Source organism: Schistocerca nitens, chromosome 2 (assembly GCF_023898315.1).
Source record: "Schistocerca nitens isolate TAMUIC-IGC-003100 chromosome 2, iqSchNite1.1, whole genome shotgun sequence".
Classification (NCBI taxonomy): Eukaryota; Metazoa; Arthropoda; class Insecta; order Orthoptera; family Acrididae; genus Schistocerca; species Schistocerca nitens.
The window spans coordinates 534075814-534093537 of NC_064615.1; the positions used below are offsets into that span (position 1 = coordinate 534075814).

Genomic DNA, 17724 nt, shown 5'->3' on the forward strand with positions numbered 1-17724 from the left:
GCCTGTAAATGGAGTTTTAATTCTATAAGTGAGACTCGTTAACTTTGTTCAATGTGTCAGATGTTGATTCTTCTAATATTCAGTTCTTGTGAGGATGTCCTTGCGTTTTGTTGATTAAATTGAGTAATTTATTGTCCATAAGTCACAGACTTTGAACATGCCTTTTGCTGTGTTTTTTATTTTTCTAATTTCTAGCATTATAATCAAATAAAATTCTCACCTTTTGTGAAAAATAACATAGGGCAGAATACTATAAATGCATCCAAACTCTGAGGATATGTGGAACAGTGTACTGTCAAGAAAATGTTTGGATTGTAGAGAGATGGCTTACATGTAGGCCTAACAGTACCCTCTCCTGTCTGATGGGAAAGTTTGTCATGAAATTCAAATCATTTAATTTCCACAGACAACACTATCCACTTTTTCAAGACAATAGTAATCCATCGGTGGCTTGAATATAAGTTTTATAACATGAAACATGTATGTGTAATAAAAGTGGAATCTTCTGGTGACCTATTCATGTAAAGTTTTAAAGTTCTTGCACTCAGTACAGGATTTACACTGTCTGTAGGGACCTATATAATTCCACTCGTCGTGAAAGATGTTCCACATATATGCACCATGTTTTATCTGTAGTAAAGTTCTGTTCAGTTAAATAATTAGCAATAAAAGAATGATATTGTCCAATCTGATTTTCAGTTAAGTCCATTTGATTAAAAATTGCACTTTGAATAGAAAAGACATATACATCCACATCTTCCAATGTATTTGAAATTTAACTTTTTTCAATTTATTATACTGATACTATTCAGTTGGTGCAGAAGACTATACAATTTTCAAGTAAAATTGGTAATGTAAATGCCTACATATATTTTTGCTATAAGACACAGTACTACAGTTATTGTGGATCAGTCGATTGATATGATAAGCAGTTAATTGTTTTACATGTTACACAACTGTAGAATATTGTCTGACAAACCAGTTCCTTCCACAGTTTATAAATGCAACACACAATTTGGGCCCACCTTTGAGGTTTCTTTAGCGTGCCAACACCCAATGCAAACAGGCTGAATATCACTTTGTACCATCAAAATTGAGTCAGTTAATGACACAGTTAATTGTTAAGATTTCCACTACTGGGCCTCAGCTTCTCTGATGTAAACACACACACACACACACACACATAAATAAAAATACAAAGTCAGATATGATTTATAATAAGAAAGCATTTGTCAGTTCATACTCATGACATGCACACAAAACTTTTTCCAGTCAGCTCATAAGACAGATATACACTGTCTCCATGCACTGTGAGTTGTTAATGTCAAGAGTTGCATTGATGAAGAAGAGTAGCACTCTGTACAAATGAAATTTACATATATAACAACATGAATATAAGCAATGATACAGTATTTACACAACCAAGTCAGTATATGATTCAAATTTTAGAGTGATAAACTCTGAAATAAATTTAACATAAATTTATCCATGTTGCATGGAAGTGACTGAGGTCAGCAACTCTGTTATAAATTTATGAAATATCTTTTACTCCTTTAGTCACTTTTTACTAATGTTTATTAGTACAACACATTTCAGCAGAATGTTGTCATCATGAAGTGCATTGTAGTTACACATTAATTGATCAGAATTGTAATGAGGGTTATTTGCTGGGTGAGCCAGTGAGGTTATATACCAGAATTTAATGATTTTGATGTCCACCCTGCGGTAGCTGAGTGGTCAGTGCAACAGAATGTCAATCCTAAGGGCCTGGGTTCAATTCCTGGCTGGGTCAGAGATTTTCTCCACTGAGGGACTGGGTGTTGTGTTGTCCTAATCATCACCATTTCATCCCCATTGACACGCAAGTCACCGAAGTGGCGTCAAATTGAAAGACTTGCACCCGGTGAATGGTCTACCTGACAGGAAGCCCTAGTCACTGGAAGCAAATAATAATAGACAGTAGCTACATCATACCCACCTTAGCAGTTAGAGAAGCGAGAACAGCAGGGAAAATCTATCGCACATTATGAGGCAAACATCACAGAAGCAGAACAGAGACGAATCTTCCAGGCAACAATTGGCCACAAGTCTGGAAGAATCTCTCAGAAAAAGCCATACCTCCAGAAGCTAGAGACATGTGGTACAAAGTCGTACACAAGACCATACCCACAAACGAGAGTCGAGCACACATCGGCATGGGTGAGTCGCCGAACTGTGAACCGTGCAACCAAATAGACTCCCTGGAACACCGCTTCACATGTCGGACAAGCCAGCAGATATGGGAGACATGCAGGAGAATGGTGGCACATATGAACAGGGTGGATCACCGTAATATAGAAATCATGGCTCTCACCATCCCAGAGGCAAAAAGCTTCCCTCGGCCCAAGTGCGTCGCGACCATGTGGACACTTGCAATGACAGCACTTGCTATAATTTCAAAAAGGCAGACAGACACAGTACAGTTCCTCACAGATCTCTGGGAGGAGCACAAGAGAGCCAGGCAACTACTGTCAGACATTCCAGAACTATCTGCAGATTGTGCTGGACGCCACCTTCAATGACGCCCCTATAATTTCAAAAAGGCAGACAGACACAGTACAGTTCCTCACAGATCTCTGGGAGGAGCACAAGAGAGCCAGGCAACTACTGTCAGACATTCCAGAACTATCTGCAGATTGTGCTGGACGCCACCTTCAATGACGCCCTCCATCCCTACACACCACGACCGCCGCCGCCACCACTGCCGCCTCCACCGCAGCCACCACACCGACACACCATGCCCTCCCATAGCCCCTCATGACCCTACCATTGCTGACGCAGACACCCTCCCACCCTCCAACATCCTCAAAGTGCATGTTAAATGAGTGTTGTTTGTGCTTGTGTACAAAATGGCAGTGTATCATCTGTGTTCTCATATGTGAAAGAGTGCAATACAACAAATCATATCGTCACACAACTAGGGAGTGTTTAAATACTGGAGGTCTTCTGAGTGTCCAAAAGGTGTTTATGTAAGTATCATTTCAATAATCCTGAAAATCATAAACAATTGTGACTGAATGCAACATGATGCTTCGCAAAGATTCATTTATCATCTATCAAATGATTTCCTCTCTCTCTCTCTCTCTTTCTCTCTCTCTCTCTCTCTCTCTCTCTCCCAAACACAATCAAAAACTACCTCTCCCTAAAATCACTATCCATATATACTGGGTGATCAAAAAGTCAGTATAAATTTGAAAGCTGAATGAATCATGGAATAATGTAGATAGAGAGATACAAATTGACACAAATGCTTGGAATTACATGGGGTTTTATTAGAACCAAAAAAATACAAACGTTCAAAAAATGTCCGACAGATGGTGCTTCATCTGATCAGAATAGCAATAATTAGCATAACATGACAAAGCAAAGATGATGTTCTTTACAGGAAATGTTCAATATGTCCACCATCATTCCTCAACAATAGCTGTAGTCGAGGAATAATGTTGTGAACAGCACTCTAAAGCATGTCCAGAGTTATGGTAAGGCATTGGCGTCGGATGTTGTCTTTCAGCATCCCTATAGATGTCGGTCGATCACGATACACTTGCGACTTCAGGTAACCCCGAAGCCAATAATCACACGGACTGAGGTCTGGGGACCTGGGAGACCAAGCATGATGAAAGTGGCGGCTGAGCACACGATCATCACCAAACGACGCGTGCAAGAAATCTTTCACGCATCTATCAATGTGGGGTGTTTTTTTTTTGTTCTAATAAAACCCCATGTCATTCCAAGCATGTGTGTCAATTTTTACCTCTCTATCTACATTATTCCGTGGTTTATTAAGTTTTCAAATTTATACTGACATTTTGATCACCCGGTTTGTATGTACATATGTTGTTGAGTGTACCCATAGACGTATGTCATAGTCACTAGGTTCAAACCAATTTAAAGGATGCTTTCATTTGGCACCAATAAAAATTAATCTCACTAAATTTCATCGGATTTTCTTCAAAAAGGACAGCTCTAAAAAAATTGTATGCAGAACTAGAACTAAAAACAAAAAGACCACAGTGCTGAAATAATCAGGCTACAAAACAAACAAATATAACCAAGTACATAATTAGAAACAAAATTTGCTTATCAGAAAGAACCAAAGCATAAAGAAAATACAAGAAAGACTATTGAAAAAGATACGAATATTGTATGTGCAAAACTTGAATGTACCTTTGATCAAGCAATGTATTCGTTAACCTGTAAACAAACGTTTATTACATTACAAAAAAAAAAAAAAAAAGTCACCCGACAGTTAGTTTTACCATTTTGCTGGAAATTTATTGTCTGGAGCACAGAGCATAGTAAGAAACACACCATCAGCACGTAACACTTTCACATTCACGTGTTTACATTCCATAGGCTCTTAATACTTTGTCTTTGAAACGTAATTATTCAAATGTAAAAGTGTTAAATGGTGATGGTGTGTTTCTTACTGAGTCTGTGTGCCAGACAAATAAATTTCTAGGAAAAATGGTTAAATTTCAGTATACAACCTCACTTGCCACCCAGAAAAATAATCCTTCTCACATTCCAAATTAACGTACATTTAACAGTAAAGCACCTAATGATGGCAGCAAGCAGCTAAAACACATTGTGCTGATAAATAATAGTAAAAAGTGACTGAAGCGTAAAAATTATTTCATAAGTTGTAATATGTAAGACTGAAAATGTAAAAGCCAGTAACTATGACCAGCAAATAAATACACCTGCAATTTTAGTTCACTTATCTGGTAACCCCTATCATGTTGACTGCATCCCAGTGGATTACATTGGTAAGTGGTATAACGGACAAATGACAAATGTGGTGGTTGGTATGACATTGGCCACAGTATACTAACTTGATTCCTACAGATTAAGGGCATTGTGAACAGCATCCTCCATATTGTCAAGGTTTTAAGATCTGAGGTATTATCCCTCCTTCAGGGAGGAACGTGAACAGTTTGTTTTTATATAAGACAAACAAGTAAATGATAACACTGAGGAAGAAGTTCAGAAGACTGGCATTGATAGGTCAGGAGATAAATCAGTGGAATTCAATTAAGAAGCAAGACCAGTTGCCACATACATTCGAGAAAACTACAATTACTCCATATTCTCACTGTGCAACAATTCTCACTGTCAATATCTCAAGTGAATTACTAAATCTTTGTTATCCATATACAAGTAACATTTTCAGTCATATGTGCAGTACACCATGGTCACAGGGAATATTTCCACATAGAGTAAAATATGCTAATCGGACATCTCTGACAACTTATTTACTCCACCTTGAAGATAGCTGGAAAGGCTATACATGCAAGAACTATAACACATGTTGAAGCATTACTGACCTGGAAGTCTTCTCACTTTTCTTTGTTGTCTGTCCTCCTGTAATTATTTGATTTAGTGACAAGTTGTTAAATAACCAGCACAACACTGCCAAAATTAACTTTGAACTTCTCATATTTATTAACACTGCAATGACCAGCTTGTATTCAAGCTTTTACACAGTTCACATATCACACATCTGCACTTTACCTAAACTAAGACTGTTTCGACAGAGTGGCAACATACTAACTGTACAATTTTGCTATCGATTTCTGACTGACAAATAGCATGAGGAAGTTTATTACATTGCAAACTTGACACTTTTACTGTTTAACCACAACTCTGATGGACTTGGGTACTGTACTGAGTCATAAATTCTGATAGCTTGGCATTGACTGACTCACTTGTACATAGTACCTGACTGTACGATCTTAATGAAATAAAATGATGTTCCCCAACGGACAGATAGCAACACAGAGATGTTGGCAGTTTAGCTACTGTAAACAAATTCATTACACAATAGTTACACAGTGTTGATGCAGTGAATGCAAACTAGTGATTGACTGCATCATTGTATAACATGCCTACTTATAGACATGCATGATAATGAAAATCATAATTTGTTATTACATTTTGAATATTAACAAAAAGACAGCAAAACTGGAGGACACAAAAATAGATCATCAAAGAAGGAAATTTGTTTAAATGTGACCCAGAGACATGGAAAATGACAAAATTATAAGTACTATTTTATGAACACATTTTCTATTTATGCAGGGATTTCCAAAGCATGCCAAAAAGTTATGAAAGTAGATGTATTAGGAATCAGAACAAGCAGGGCTACAAAACTGTGGTACTGAATTTTAGAAATAATCACAAGTTAAGACTGCAACATTCTGTACCACAAAATTTTTGGATATGAATAAATTTTAAAATATGAACTTTCTGAAAAATGGAAGACATTTATTGAGAAGAGGAGAATCATGGCTTTCAAATGAAAGCTATTTGCTAACTGAAAATTTCACCTTCACATTTATAGATTCACATTTACCATCTTCATCTTCTCTTCAGGTATTAGGTAGGAATTGCCTGTTATGGTACCTATCTCTGTCGGGGTCTTCCTCTGTCTCTTCTCCCATGGCACTTACAATTTCTTGCCTTTAAGGGAAGTATCTCACTCTCCATTCTCTGTAGACGTTGGTTCCATTTTCTTCTGTAATCTCAAATTTTATCATTGAGGCTAAAGATCTGCAGTTATTCTCTAATATCTTGATTTCTTAGCGTGTCTTCTCTTGTGCAACCTTTAACACCTCTAAGGAATTTCATTTCTTGTGCCTGAATCCGGCTTTCTTGCTTCTTGGTAATCACCCATATCTCCCTTCCATAGAACAGTGTGGGAAATTGTAAAATTTAATTTATGTTTCTTTTCTGGTTTTGTTTTTTAGGTTTCTGTTAATTTTTCCACATACCCGGCTGAATTTACTAAGCTTAATTTCAATATCTCTGCTGTAGCCATATTTCATTTCACATCTGAGATAGTTGAAACAGTTTACTTGCTCTAAAGTCTTCTGATCTATCACTATTTTGGTTCTGATTGGTTCTTTCCCCATGAAGGTCATTGTCTTAGTTTTTTCTTTTGAAATTTCCATATTAAATTTTGCACTTATTTGTTTTAGCAAGTAGATTCCTTTCTGAAGGTCATCTCATTATCTGCTAGGATCACTGCATCATTAGCATAAAGTAAAGTATTTAAAAGAATGTTGCTGTCTAGGTAGATGACTTTCTGAAATTCTGATTTCCATATATGTATTATTTCATTAATGTAGACGTTGAACGAAGTTGGAGAGATGCAGCAGCCTTGTCATACCCCTTTGTTAGTTGGTATCTCATTAGTTGTTTTACCATTGAGATCTTGAGTGATATTTGTGTCTTGATATAAAATTTTTATCACATTTACTGCATGTTTTGGATATCCATGATTTGTCATTATTTCCCAAAGTTTCTGTGTATTGACATTGTCAAGAGCTTTTTTTTTAAATTAAATAAAAGCAATGTGTGTTTCTTTATTATACTCTCTCCGTTTTTCTGTTATTTGCTGTAGAATAAAAACTGCATCTATTGTGGAGTGTCCTTTCCTAAAACCCATTTGTTCCTCATGCAGTACTGCTTCAGCTATGTTTTTAAGTCTTGTATTTAAAATCTTAACATACGCCTTGTATGCTGAGTCCAGTAAACTTATTCCTCTGTAATTACTGCATATGCTTTTATATCCTTTTTTAAAAATTGATATCACTCTTGCTGTTTTCAAGTCTTCTTCCAACATTTGTTGAAGAGATGCAGCAGTCATTGGTGTAGCATCCTTCCTCCATATTTCAATAATTCAGCATTAATGCCATCTTTTCCTGTTGCTTTTCTGTTCTTAAGTGATGTTAGTGCAGATGTTAATTTGTCAGACTGTATTTCATCCAATCCTTTCTCATCTAGTTGTTTAATTTCAGTTTCTTGTGCTGTATGATCATACCACAATTTGGTGTAATGATTTATCCACTGTTCTTTTTCAATACTATTTATTGGTATCTTCTCTCTTTCTGTTGTGTTTAAGGTTTTTAAAACCTTATATGCCATTTCTTGTCTTCCATGGATATTGTGTTTGATATTATAGATAAACCTATCCCAGTGTTCCTGGTGTGCTTTCCTTACTATGCATTTAACATTATTTCTTTTCTCCTTATAGTATTGTTTGTTCTCAATAGTGGGGTTACTTAAGTATCTTATATGTGCATCCTGTTTTTCTGTGGCAGCTTCCATTGTATCCTCATTCCAAATTTGTTGGCATTTTCTTTTCCGTATTCTTTACTTTTTACCAAGAGCTTCTCCAGCTACTCTGCATACAGTATTTTTCAGAGTTTGCCATTCTTCTTCTATATTGTCTTTAGTTTGAAATTTTGCTAGTTCTTCATTTGATCTCCTTTGGTACAGGTGTCTTATGTTGTCCTCTTGAATCAAGTATACCTTATAAACACTTTGATCTTGTTGGTTTGTTATTTGTTTAGTTATTTTCTTCCATTTTGTAAAAAGATCTATTCTGGAGATTAGTAAGAAATGATCTGATCCTATATCTTGTCCTCTTGTATCCTTTCACATTTATTCACATTTATAGATGATCACTAAAAGCTCTTGAAAGAGAATGTTTCTGGATAAACTAATGATCTTATTGTTAACTTTTATTACACTACACTGCAAATAATGTAGTAGTAGTAGTAGTAGTAGTATTCAATTTATTCATCTGTAGATATCTTTTTACAAGGATATAGGACATGTCAAAGTGTTTACAAATTTAGATCAGTTTAAAAGAACTAATTCGTATACACATATATTTACAGATTTCTAGTTAGAGACAATCATTAGATTTTCTGCTGGTATACAATACTTTTTTTACAAATAACTTATTAAATAATGTAATGCCACATTGTTCACTCATATCTCACTATCAGTCACTGCACGCACTACACACACATTGTTTCATAACACTTCACTCACTACAATGAAGTTTTGATAATCTCTGCTCAAATAAGAAATTGAATATTTTGCATAATTATTGTACATGTACTAAACATAGAAAAAAAGTATTTAAGATTTAGAATTGTAGCAAATGGGGCTATCCAGACTTTTTATATCTTGAAATCACTCACAGTAAGGTAATTAATAAATTTCAGTTTGCATTTCAGAAGGGGCTCTCTGTAGAACATACCATTTTTCAATTCAAGAATCAGATTCTATACAATTTAAATGACAAAATACTGCCAATTCATATTTTCTATGACTTTTCAAGGACAGTTGATTGTGCAGTTAGCAGTTTTCATCATATGTAACTAAAAGGTTCCAGTGTGTTGCATTAAGAAACTCTGGGAGTATACTCAAGGAAAGAGCATCTTCAAAATGGGGAATAATCGCTACAGGCATACCAGAGATTGAGATAGGGGGCACTCTTGTTCTTGTTGCATTTAAATGATCTGCCCTCATATATCCAAAAGCCTAGAATACAAGTGTAACAATCAAGTCTAATGGAGAAACTTTGATACTTGGAAGTGTAGATAAAATTTTCTTGAAAGTTAACAACTGGTTCTCTGCAAATGAACTTTCAATCATAATAAAATGCAGCACATGCGGTTTTGTAATGTATAAGGCTTGACAAGACCATTAGAGTTACTACATGAGATTAAATCAATATATGAAATAGAATATTGTAAATTCTTAATTGTTTATGTTGATAAGAAGCTGATCTTCAGGTTACATGTTACATATCTTAAATATCTAAGCTCAGAAACTTTCGTGTTACAGATACCAGATTTTGAAAATGAAACTGTCAAAAATTTGTCATACTTTTCCTTAGTCCCCTAATGTATTATAGCATCATATTCTGGGGTAACTCGTCATTCAGAAGGAAAGTGCTTGTTACAATGAGGTATATGATAATTACAATGTGTGGTGTCCACTCTAAAACATCTTGCAAACTGCTCTTTAAACAGTTGTGCATATTTTAAACAGACTCACAAAATATTTACTCCAATATGATTTGTCTGTTGAATAGGCATGCTAAATATGGTGGCCAATTTGTTTGTTTCTGAGGAGGTAATGTACTGGCATTGGGTTTCTCCTCGCATCTCCATCATCAACAGCAACAACGCAAACATGACACTGCACTACACATAGTCATCACAGTTACCTATACAAAATCAGTTACAGTGAAGGAAATTGTTGCGACAGATGCCAAGTGGCATCAAATGAGAGACTTGCACCAGGCTGTAAGTCATGTGAATAACTGTGAATTTGGGAGACACTTTCCTATGTATTATTTTTAGTTTCAAAATTATATTGTGCTACCCTTGTAGATCAGGTAACATGATTATCATTAGTGAATATTTTCTGTGTTTCTTTAGTGTAAGTAAGAGTCTTTAATGTCTTTATTCATATTTTGATTGCTAGTAGTATAAGGATACAAAACTTTTGCTTGAGTGACAAGCTAGCATTGGTGTATACAGTTAATGTCAGGAGCATATATACAGCAAAACACCTATTAATTTGGGCAGTGTGAAGTATATTTGTTTTGAGACAAATGTTCTAGCACTTTAGTGACATGTCCAGATAATGAAGTGCATTAGCGCACTGCTTCTGGCATTCTGGGATGTGAATGTGCCCCAGATAGAATCTGCCTTGCTGACTGATGTTGGGGGCTGGTGACCCAGCTACTCTGGATGTTGTTTTTAGGAGATTGCTTGCGTCCAGCTAGGTAAATATTGAGCTGGTACCCATGCCCCACCTCAGATACACATTATATAAACATTTAGAAAACGTTCTCACACTTGAACATGTGACTTAATTCAAGACACAGACAGATGAGGTACACAAATTCTGTCGCTGGGAAAGTGGTGGGAGCAGGTAGGACATCCAGCCACCAACTGTTACTAACATGAGCAAGACCCACATAACAAAGCCAACTACATAGAAAATCAGTAAAAGGTGAGGAAGAAAAAAAAATTATAGTACTTCTGTGTATGTATTCATATAACTTAGATTTTTTGTTTGCAATATAAACATGTGTTACCCTGAAATGAAAAGTGAGGTTAAAATTCCATTTCACAAGATGTTTTTTGCTAAATTATGACAGAAAATGTAGTTAATATTCTGTCTTACACCATGTGATGTTTTTATTACAGGTTTGTACAAGTCGTAGGAAGCAGGTGTCTGAAATACTAAAAACATATTCTAATGCACTACACACACCAAGAAGAATGCCTACAAATAAATATCAGTGTAAAAGAAAGGTGAAGTTAACATCGTTCTTTGCTATGATTGTTAACTTGCACTTCAGTTTTTCATATACGAAAGATAACTTTATTGTTGAAGGTGACTATAATTCACCAGTTCTAAATCAGTCACAGAATACAATATGTTCAAAAACTGAAATAGGAGATGATCTGAAACCAAATATTGTTCTGATTATGGCGGATGATCTGGGCTGGGGTGACTTTGGCTCATACTGGCCTCACACAGCTTTGACACCAAATGTTGATGCCATTACCAAGGAAGGAATGAGGTAAATAATTAAAATGTTACATTAAATCCCTTCAACAAGTAACTTTTCTTGAAAGACAGCTGTTTCTTTAGTAATTTTAATTTGAGATAATGTTTAATGCAGCTGATAAGTAATTTTTTACTTCAGTCATTATTATACATTTCAAATGAAGGAAACTCTGGGTAGACACTTAACATGTCTTCTTTACTGTAAATAGCACTCTATCTTTCATACACTGTTGTTATTATACACTTCAAATGCATATCCCCTTCAAGATTTATGTAATTTACATGTGTAATGTCTAGAGATAAAATACGCTGTGAGATCAGATAACTTTTGATTTGCTTTTGGAAATGATATTTAAGTGCATGTAATAAGGCACCCAACTATTCTGCAATGTTTTGCACTTTCCTCAGGATGTTTTCTCATTTTGCCCTTCATTATCTTTCTGCACTGTCACACTACAGGATGATCAAAATCAAACTGGCCCAGATAATACTTCATGCATCTTAAGATAGGCAATCCAACTTATATCGTCCACACATCCTGCACAAGTGTCCACTTTTGGTTGTCAGCACGTTTTTTTCACTGTGCCCAAAGAATTAAAATTACTGGAGCTGCTATACCAGTAATGATAGAGTTAAGAGTTAGCTAATACTCATGGGCAGGGATTGTCAGGCTGGTACTGATTCCATGGCACATAAATACTGTGTAACTAATGTTTTTAAGACAATTAATGGGCTGGCTCAGCAATGTTCTACACAAAAATTTAGGCATAGAAGCCCTCCTTCTGAATGTTTCAGGCATTAATCTGGATTGCAACCTTCAATTATGAAGTTGAGGATTGAACAAGATGCAAGGCTGAGAATGATCCCAGCTCTTGCATGAAGACAGTATTACTCTTTTAGTATTATTACAAGCCCAGCTTGTGTTCAGTGACACATGTCAGTGTGGATCTCAGAAAATTATGTGCAAGAAAGAACAACCTTATGTTGGTGTGACCGTTGTAGGATCCATTTACTTCCCTGCACTGTATGCAACATTGGTCTAGCACTGAATGCTTTTGGTATTAAGTTACTTATATGGCTGATAGCCAGAAGTAATCAGCCTGACAAAAGTAGAATCCAGTTTCTGAAATTGACAATGTATTCTGCATAGACGAGCCTATAAAGTAATGAACAAAATGAACTATATAATCTTTGACATAAGAATACACATTTTATGAATTTTGTCATAGTTACATACAAAAGAGCAAGTGTGTGTGTGTGTGTGTGTGTGTGTGTGTGTGTGTGTGTGTGTGTGTGTGTGTGTGAGTGTGTGTGTGTGTGTAAAATTGTACATTTACATAAAAAATTAAGTGAAAGATTATGCACAAAAAACATTGAAGACTTTATACATGCTGTCACTTTTTGTTGGTAAAATTGTTAGACTGTTCAAATTGAGAATCATTTGCATTATGACATATTCATACACAATGCCCAGCTGATGAACTTACTTCTGTCTGAAGTACATTACATGCAACAGTAATTCACTCTCCCATATCCTCCACAATTACTATAATTTTCCTGTAGACCATATTCTTTACCCAACCCCAGAGAAAGAAGGGTAATGGTATCAAGATAGGCAGTTGTGCTGGATACCTCTGAATAGGACTGGTGCTTTCCTCCCACTGGTTTGAAAATAAGCATGTTAATGCATCTCTTGCTACTGAAGAACTATGGGCCGTACATCTGTCGTGTTGGAACTACATCATTTGACTTCTCATGGACATATTTTTAATATCAGGAGTAAAGTATGTATCACAAAATGAGTGTAAATTTTCCCATTCAATATACCATCAATTAAATAAGAGGTAATAATGTGCTGTCTGACTATACCACACTCCACATTCACATTCCAGTGTTGTTGGTCAAACATCCGATGAAGCCAATTTGGGTTTTCTGTTAACCAGTAGTGCATGTTTCTCAAGTTTACATCCCTGTGATTTGTGACCACTGCCTCAACAGTAAACAAGTCTTTCGCCAGAAAATTATTCATGCCAGAGAACCCACTGGTACTATTCAAAATGATACTGAAAATCACTACTATTTCTGTTGTAGTGTAGGGAAATATGGAATGAGTAATATCTATTTGTATGAAAAGTACACAGAATCCTTCTTTAGCTTATACAACCTTGCTTTGTATTTGACAAGGACTGGCATGTGAATTAGTTGTAGTACCTGGAAGAAATGTCACTTATGCAGCTTCATTGCTAGCAATTTTCCATTGTATTTCTGTTCTTGGGTCATAACTTCCTATCTCATGAAGTGGGGTGAGGTAGACAGTGTCTACCTGGGAACCATTCTTCATGCAGTTCTACTGCTCTTGATACACTTTGATGACATTATCTATAAATTAGGAGCATGTTGATCCATTCTTCATAAGTATTAGCAATGGAGTCCAGAAAGTAATTAATGCATTACCAGTGTTTCGATTATGTGGAGGATTTACAGCATCCCTCATAACAAACATGATCTGTGTAGTCAGTGATTCAACTGCACTCACGTAACTATAGATGGTTCTGTAGCCCCAACAACAGCACAAATATCTTATGTTCAATGCATTTTTACTCTGTGAGTTTGTGTTAGATCTGCATATTCTTCTCATCATGATCGGCTATTCTAGTGTCAGTAAATAGCATAATTCAGTTAAAAAAAATTGATGCCTGGTCCTTGGTTATTAATTAAGTTGCAAGAACACATTGTTATTTGTTCCATGATCTCCTGGTTGCTGTTCATTTAGGTGAAAACATTACAAATATCATTAGTATATCAAATGTAATTTGAGGTGAAAAAGTTAGGTGCCTCATCATGTACAATTTATGGCTATAGAGATATACAGGTAAATCTATAATTTTGTAACTAAAACAGTAAAAATATTCTCAACAAAATTCTTTTCCACTATCAGGTCATAGAGCAATATTTTCACAAATCCATCCTCCATGTTAAGTATAAACCTACCTTTTAGTTGAAACTTTCTCACATATTAAACTGTGTGTCAGACCAGGACTCAAACCTGGGAACTTTCCCTTTCATTGGCAAAAGCTCTACCAACTGAGTTACCCAAGTGCAACTCACAACCCATTCTCACAGCTTTCTTTCCACCAGTACCTCACCTCTGACCTTCCAAACTCCACAGAAGTTATCAGTTGTAGGACTAGCACTTCCTGATGAAAGAATAATGCAAAGATGTGGCTTGCCCACAGCTTGGGGGCTGTTTCCATAATGAAATTTTTCATTCTGCAGCAGAGTGTGCACTGATAGGAAAGTTCCTGGCTGGTGAAAACTGTGTGTCAGGCCAGGACTTGAATTGGGACTTTTACCTTCCACGGGCAAGTGCTCTACCAACTGATCTACCAAAGCATGACTCATGACCCATTGTTACAGCTTTACATCTGCCAGTACCTCATTTCCCACCTTCTAAACTTCATAGACTTTTCCCTGCAATTTTTTTTTAATCTTCCAGAAAGTTTCACATCACTGCATATTGTGCTTCAGAGTGAAATAAATTCATTCTGACTACACTGTATTTAATTACTCATCTTTGAGTCCAGTACACTGCAATGTCTGTGTATGAAGTTTCAAATGGTGTGGGGTAAGTCTGAAATTTTCTGTATGACAAATATGATACAAGTATCTGAAACAGGAATATCTGAGTGTATTTTGAATATCTTACACAATATCATACAAATCAAATGGTCTATTGGCACCATAGCAGAACATTGATGGTCACACACAAAATGAAACATTGTGTGTAAAATTTGTTGGAGTCAGTGTGGACAGCAAGCTTACAAAATGTCAACACCAAGGTAGGCTTAACAAGTGTCACATCTTGCCATGTTTTATGCAAAGACATGTTCCTCAGTCTGCATACTTGGAGATATAGTTGCTACCTTACATTGCTTAATTTCATGTCATGTAGTCCTAGAGAACTATCTCATGGGGCAATACAGTTAATTCATTCATTTACACTTACTGGTGAACTACAGCCAGGGAGAATTCACTGAATTTAACGGTTAATGAATTGAGCTTAATATCATATTGGAATTGTACTAAACTGGTGATGTCACTGTAAATCATTGGTGGCGCATGTTGCAATGAAGTTTCCTACTCTGAAATAGTTTTAGTTGGTGGTCTAACTATTCAATAACACACATAACACCATTGATTTAAGTTGAATATCTTTTAACTTTCATTCACATTGAAGCACACTTCAGTGATGACCAGTTCAAAAACTTTCCTTTATACTAATAATGTTATGAAATTTTCCATATAGTGGAGATGTTGAGTCGCAGATAGACACAACAAAAAGACTGTCACAAATAAATATTTCAGCCAGTAAGGCCCACACACACACACACACACACACACACACACACACACACACACACACACAAATGCAACTTACACACACAACTGCTGTCTCAGGCAACTGTAGCCACAATTTCATAATACTGTTACATTCCATCCCAGATTTTCCATTGTTTGAGATTTATATTAATAACTGTTTGACAGGCAGAATATGTTCTGATCATCCCAATTTCTTTCAAGTGAATATTAGTACACCAAGTTAGCTACTGCCCATAATAAGGTCTACACAGTGGCAATGTGACCAATTAAGAGTCCCATACTGAAGTCAGGCGAAAGCTGAACTCCTTTTTACAGTTTGGACTTTCTGTATTATCAAACCTTTGCACTGAAATATGACTCAAGTTATATCTGGGCACTGTTATTTTTGCACATAATTGCTGTCGGAAGGATTCCCAATCACATTCTTTTATCACATAGATGTCACTGAAATAATTACTGGGTACAAACTTTGTCACTGATACACTTACAAAATGCTTCCTGCTTGGCAACTACACAAGCCAACATAGAGATGTAAGCTAGGTGATAGTTAGTCGCAGTGATGTTAATGCAGATTCCACCATGCTACCCAAGTGATAGCTAAGTTTGGAATGCTGACTTTTGTGTGGTAGAGCTATATAAAAACAGGAATATGTAATATTAATGAACTCAGTAATTACATTCTCCTTTACACTGAGGTGACAAATGTCATGGGATAGTGATGTGCATATGTACAAATGGAGGTAGTATCATGTACACAAGATATAAAAGAACAGTGCATCATTTGTACTCAGGTGGTTCATGTGAAAAGCTAGCCGATGTTGATTATGGCCGCACAACGAGAATTAACACTCTGAATGCGGAATGGTGACTATAACTAGAGGAATGGAATATTCCATTTTGGGAATTGTTAGGGAATTCAATATTTCAAGATCCACAGTGTCTAGAGTGAGATGAGAATACCAAATTTCAGGCATTACCTTTCGCCATGGATAACACAGTGGCCGACAGCTTTCACATAATGACTGAGAGCATCAGTGTTTGTGTAAAGTTGTCATTGCTAACAGACAAGCAACACAGCTTGAAATAACTGCAGTAATCAAAGTGAGATGTATGCCAAACATATCCATTAAAGCAGTGGGATGAAATTTGGTGTTAATGGGTCTTTGCTAACAGCACAATATCACCTGCAGTGCCTCTCCTGGGCTCATGACCATACTGGTTAGACCCTAGATGACTGAAAAACAGTTGCCTGGTCAGATGAGTCCTGATTTCAGTTGGTGAGAGTCCATGGTAGGGTTCAAATGAGGCACATATTCAATGAAGCCATGGACCCAAGTTGTCAACAAGGCACTATGCGAGCTGGTGGTGGCTCCATAATGGTGTGAGCTGCTTTTACACACAATGGACTGGGTCCTGGTTATGTTCAGCTACTTGGAGACTATTTCGAGCTATTCATGGACTTCATGTTCCGAAAAAACAATGGAATTTTTATGGATGACAGTGGGCCATGTCACCACACCACAATTGTTTGCAACTGGCTTGAAGAACTTTTTGGACAATTTGAGCAAATGATTTGGCCACTGATATCACCTGACATGAATCAAATCGAAAATTTGTGGGACATAATTGAGAGATTAGTTGGTGCACAAAATCGTGCACTGGCAACACCTTCACAATTATGGACAGCCATAGAGGCAGCATGGCTCAATATTTCTGTAGTGGACTTCCAACTACTTGTTGAGTCCATGGCAAGTTGAGTGGCCACTCTATGCTGCCAAAAGGAGGTCTGACCTGACATTAGGATGTATCCCAAGACTTTTGTCAACTAAGTGTATAATAACGTATATTTCAAATTTATTAGAGTTGTTTCTCAGTTATTCAAGTAGGATTTTTGTTTAACTGTATGGTAGATAATAA

At 36.3% G+C, this 17724-nt stretch overlaps 1 protein-coding gene across 3 annotated transcripts in view; it reads left to right on the forward strand.

Moving 5' to 3' along the window:
* The window catches only part of LOC126234481 (arylsulfatase G-like), a 113966-nt gene that overhangs the window by 19297 nt on the left and 76945 nt on the right, over nucleotides 1–17724 (forward strand). For all 3 annotated transcript variants that reach the window (XM_049943172.1, XM_049943175.1, XM_049943173.1), the window contains one exon: nucleotides 11061–11440. In XM_049943172.1, the coding sequence (XP_049799129.1) occupies nucleotides 11136–11440 (305 nt within the window). In that variant the 5' untranslated portion in view covers nucleotides 11061–11135. The remainder of the gene's footprint in view (nucleotides 1–11060; nucleotides 11441–17724) is intronic.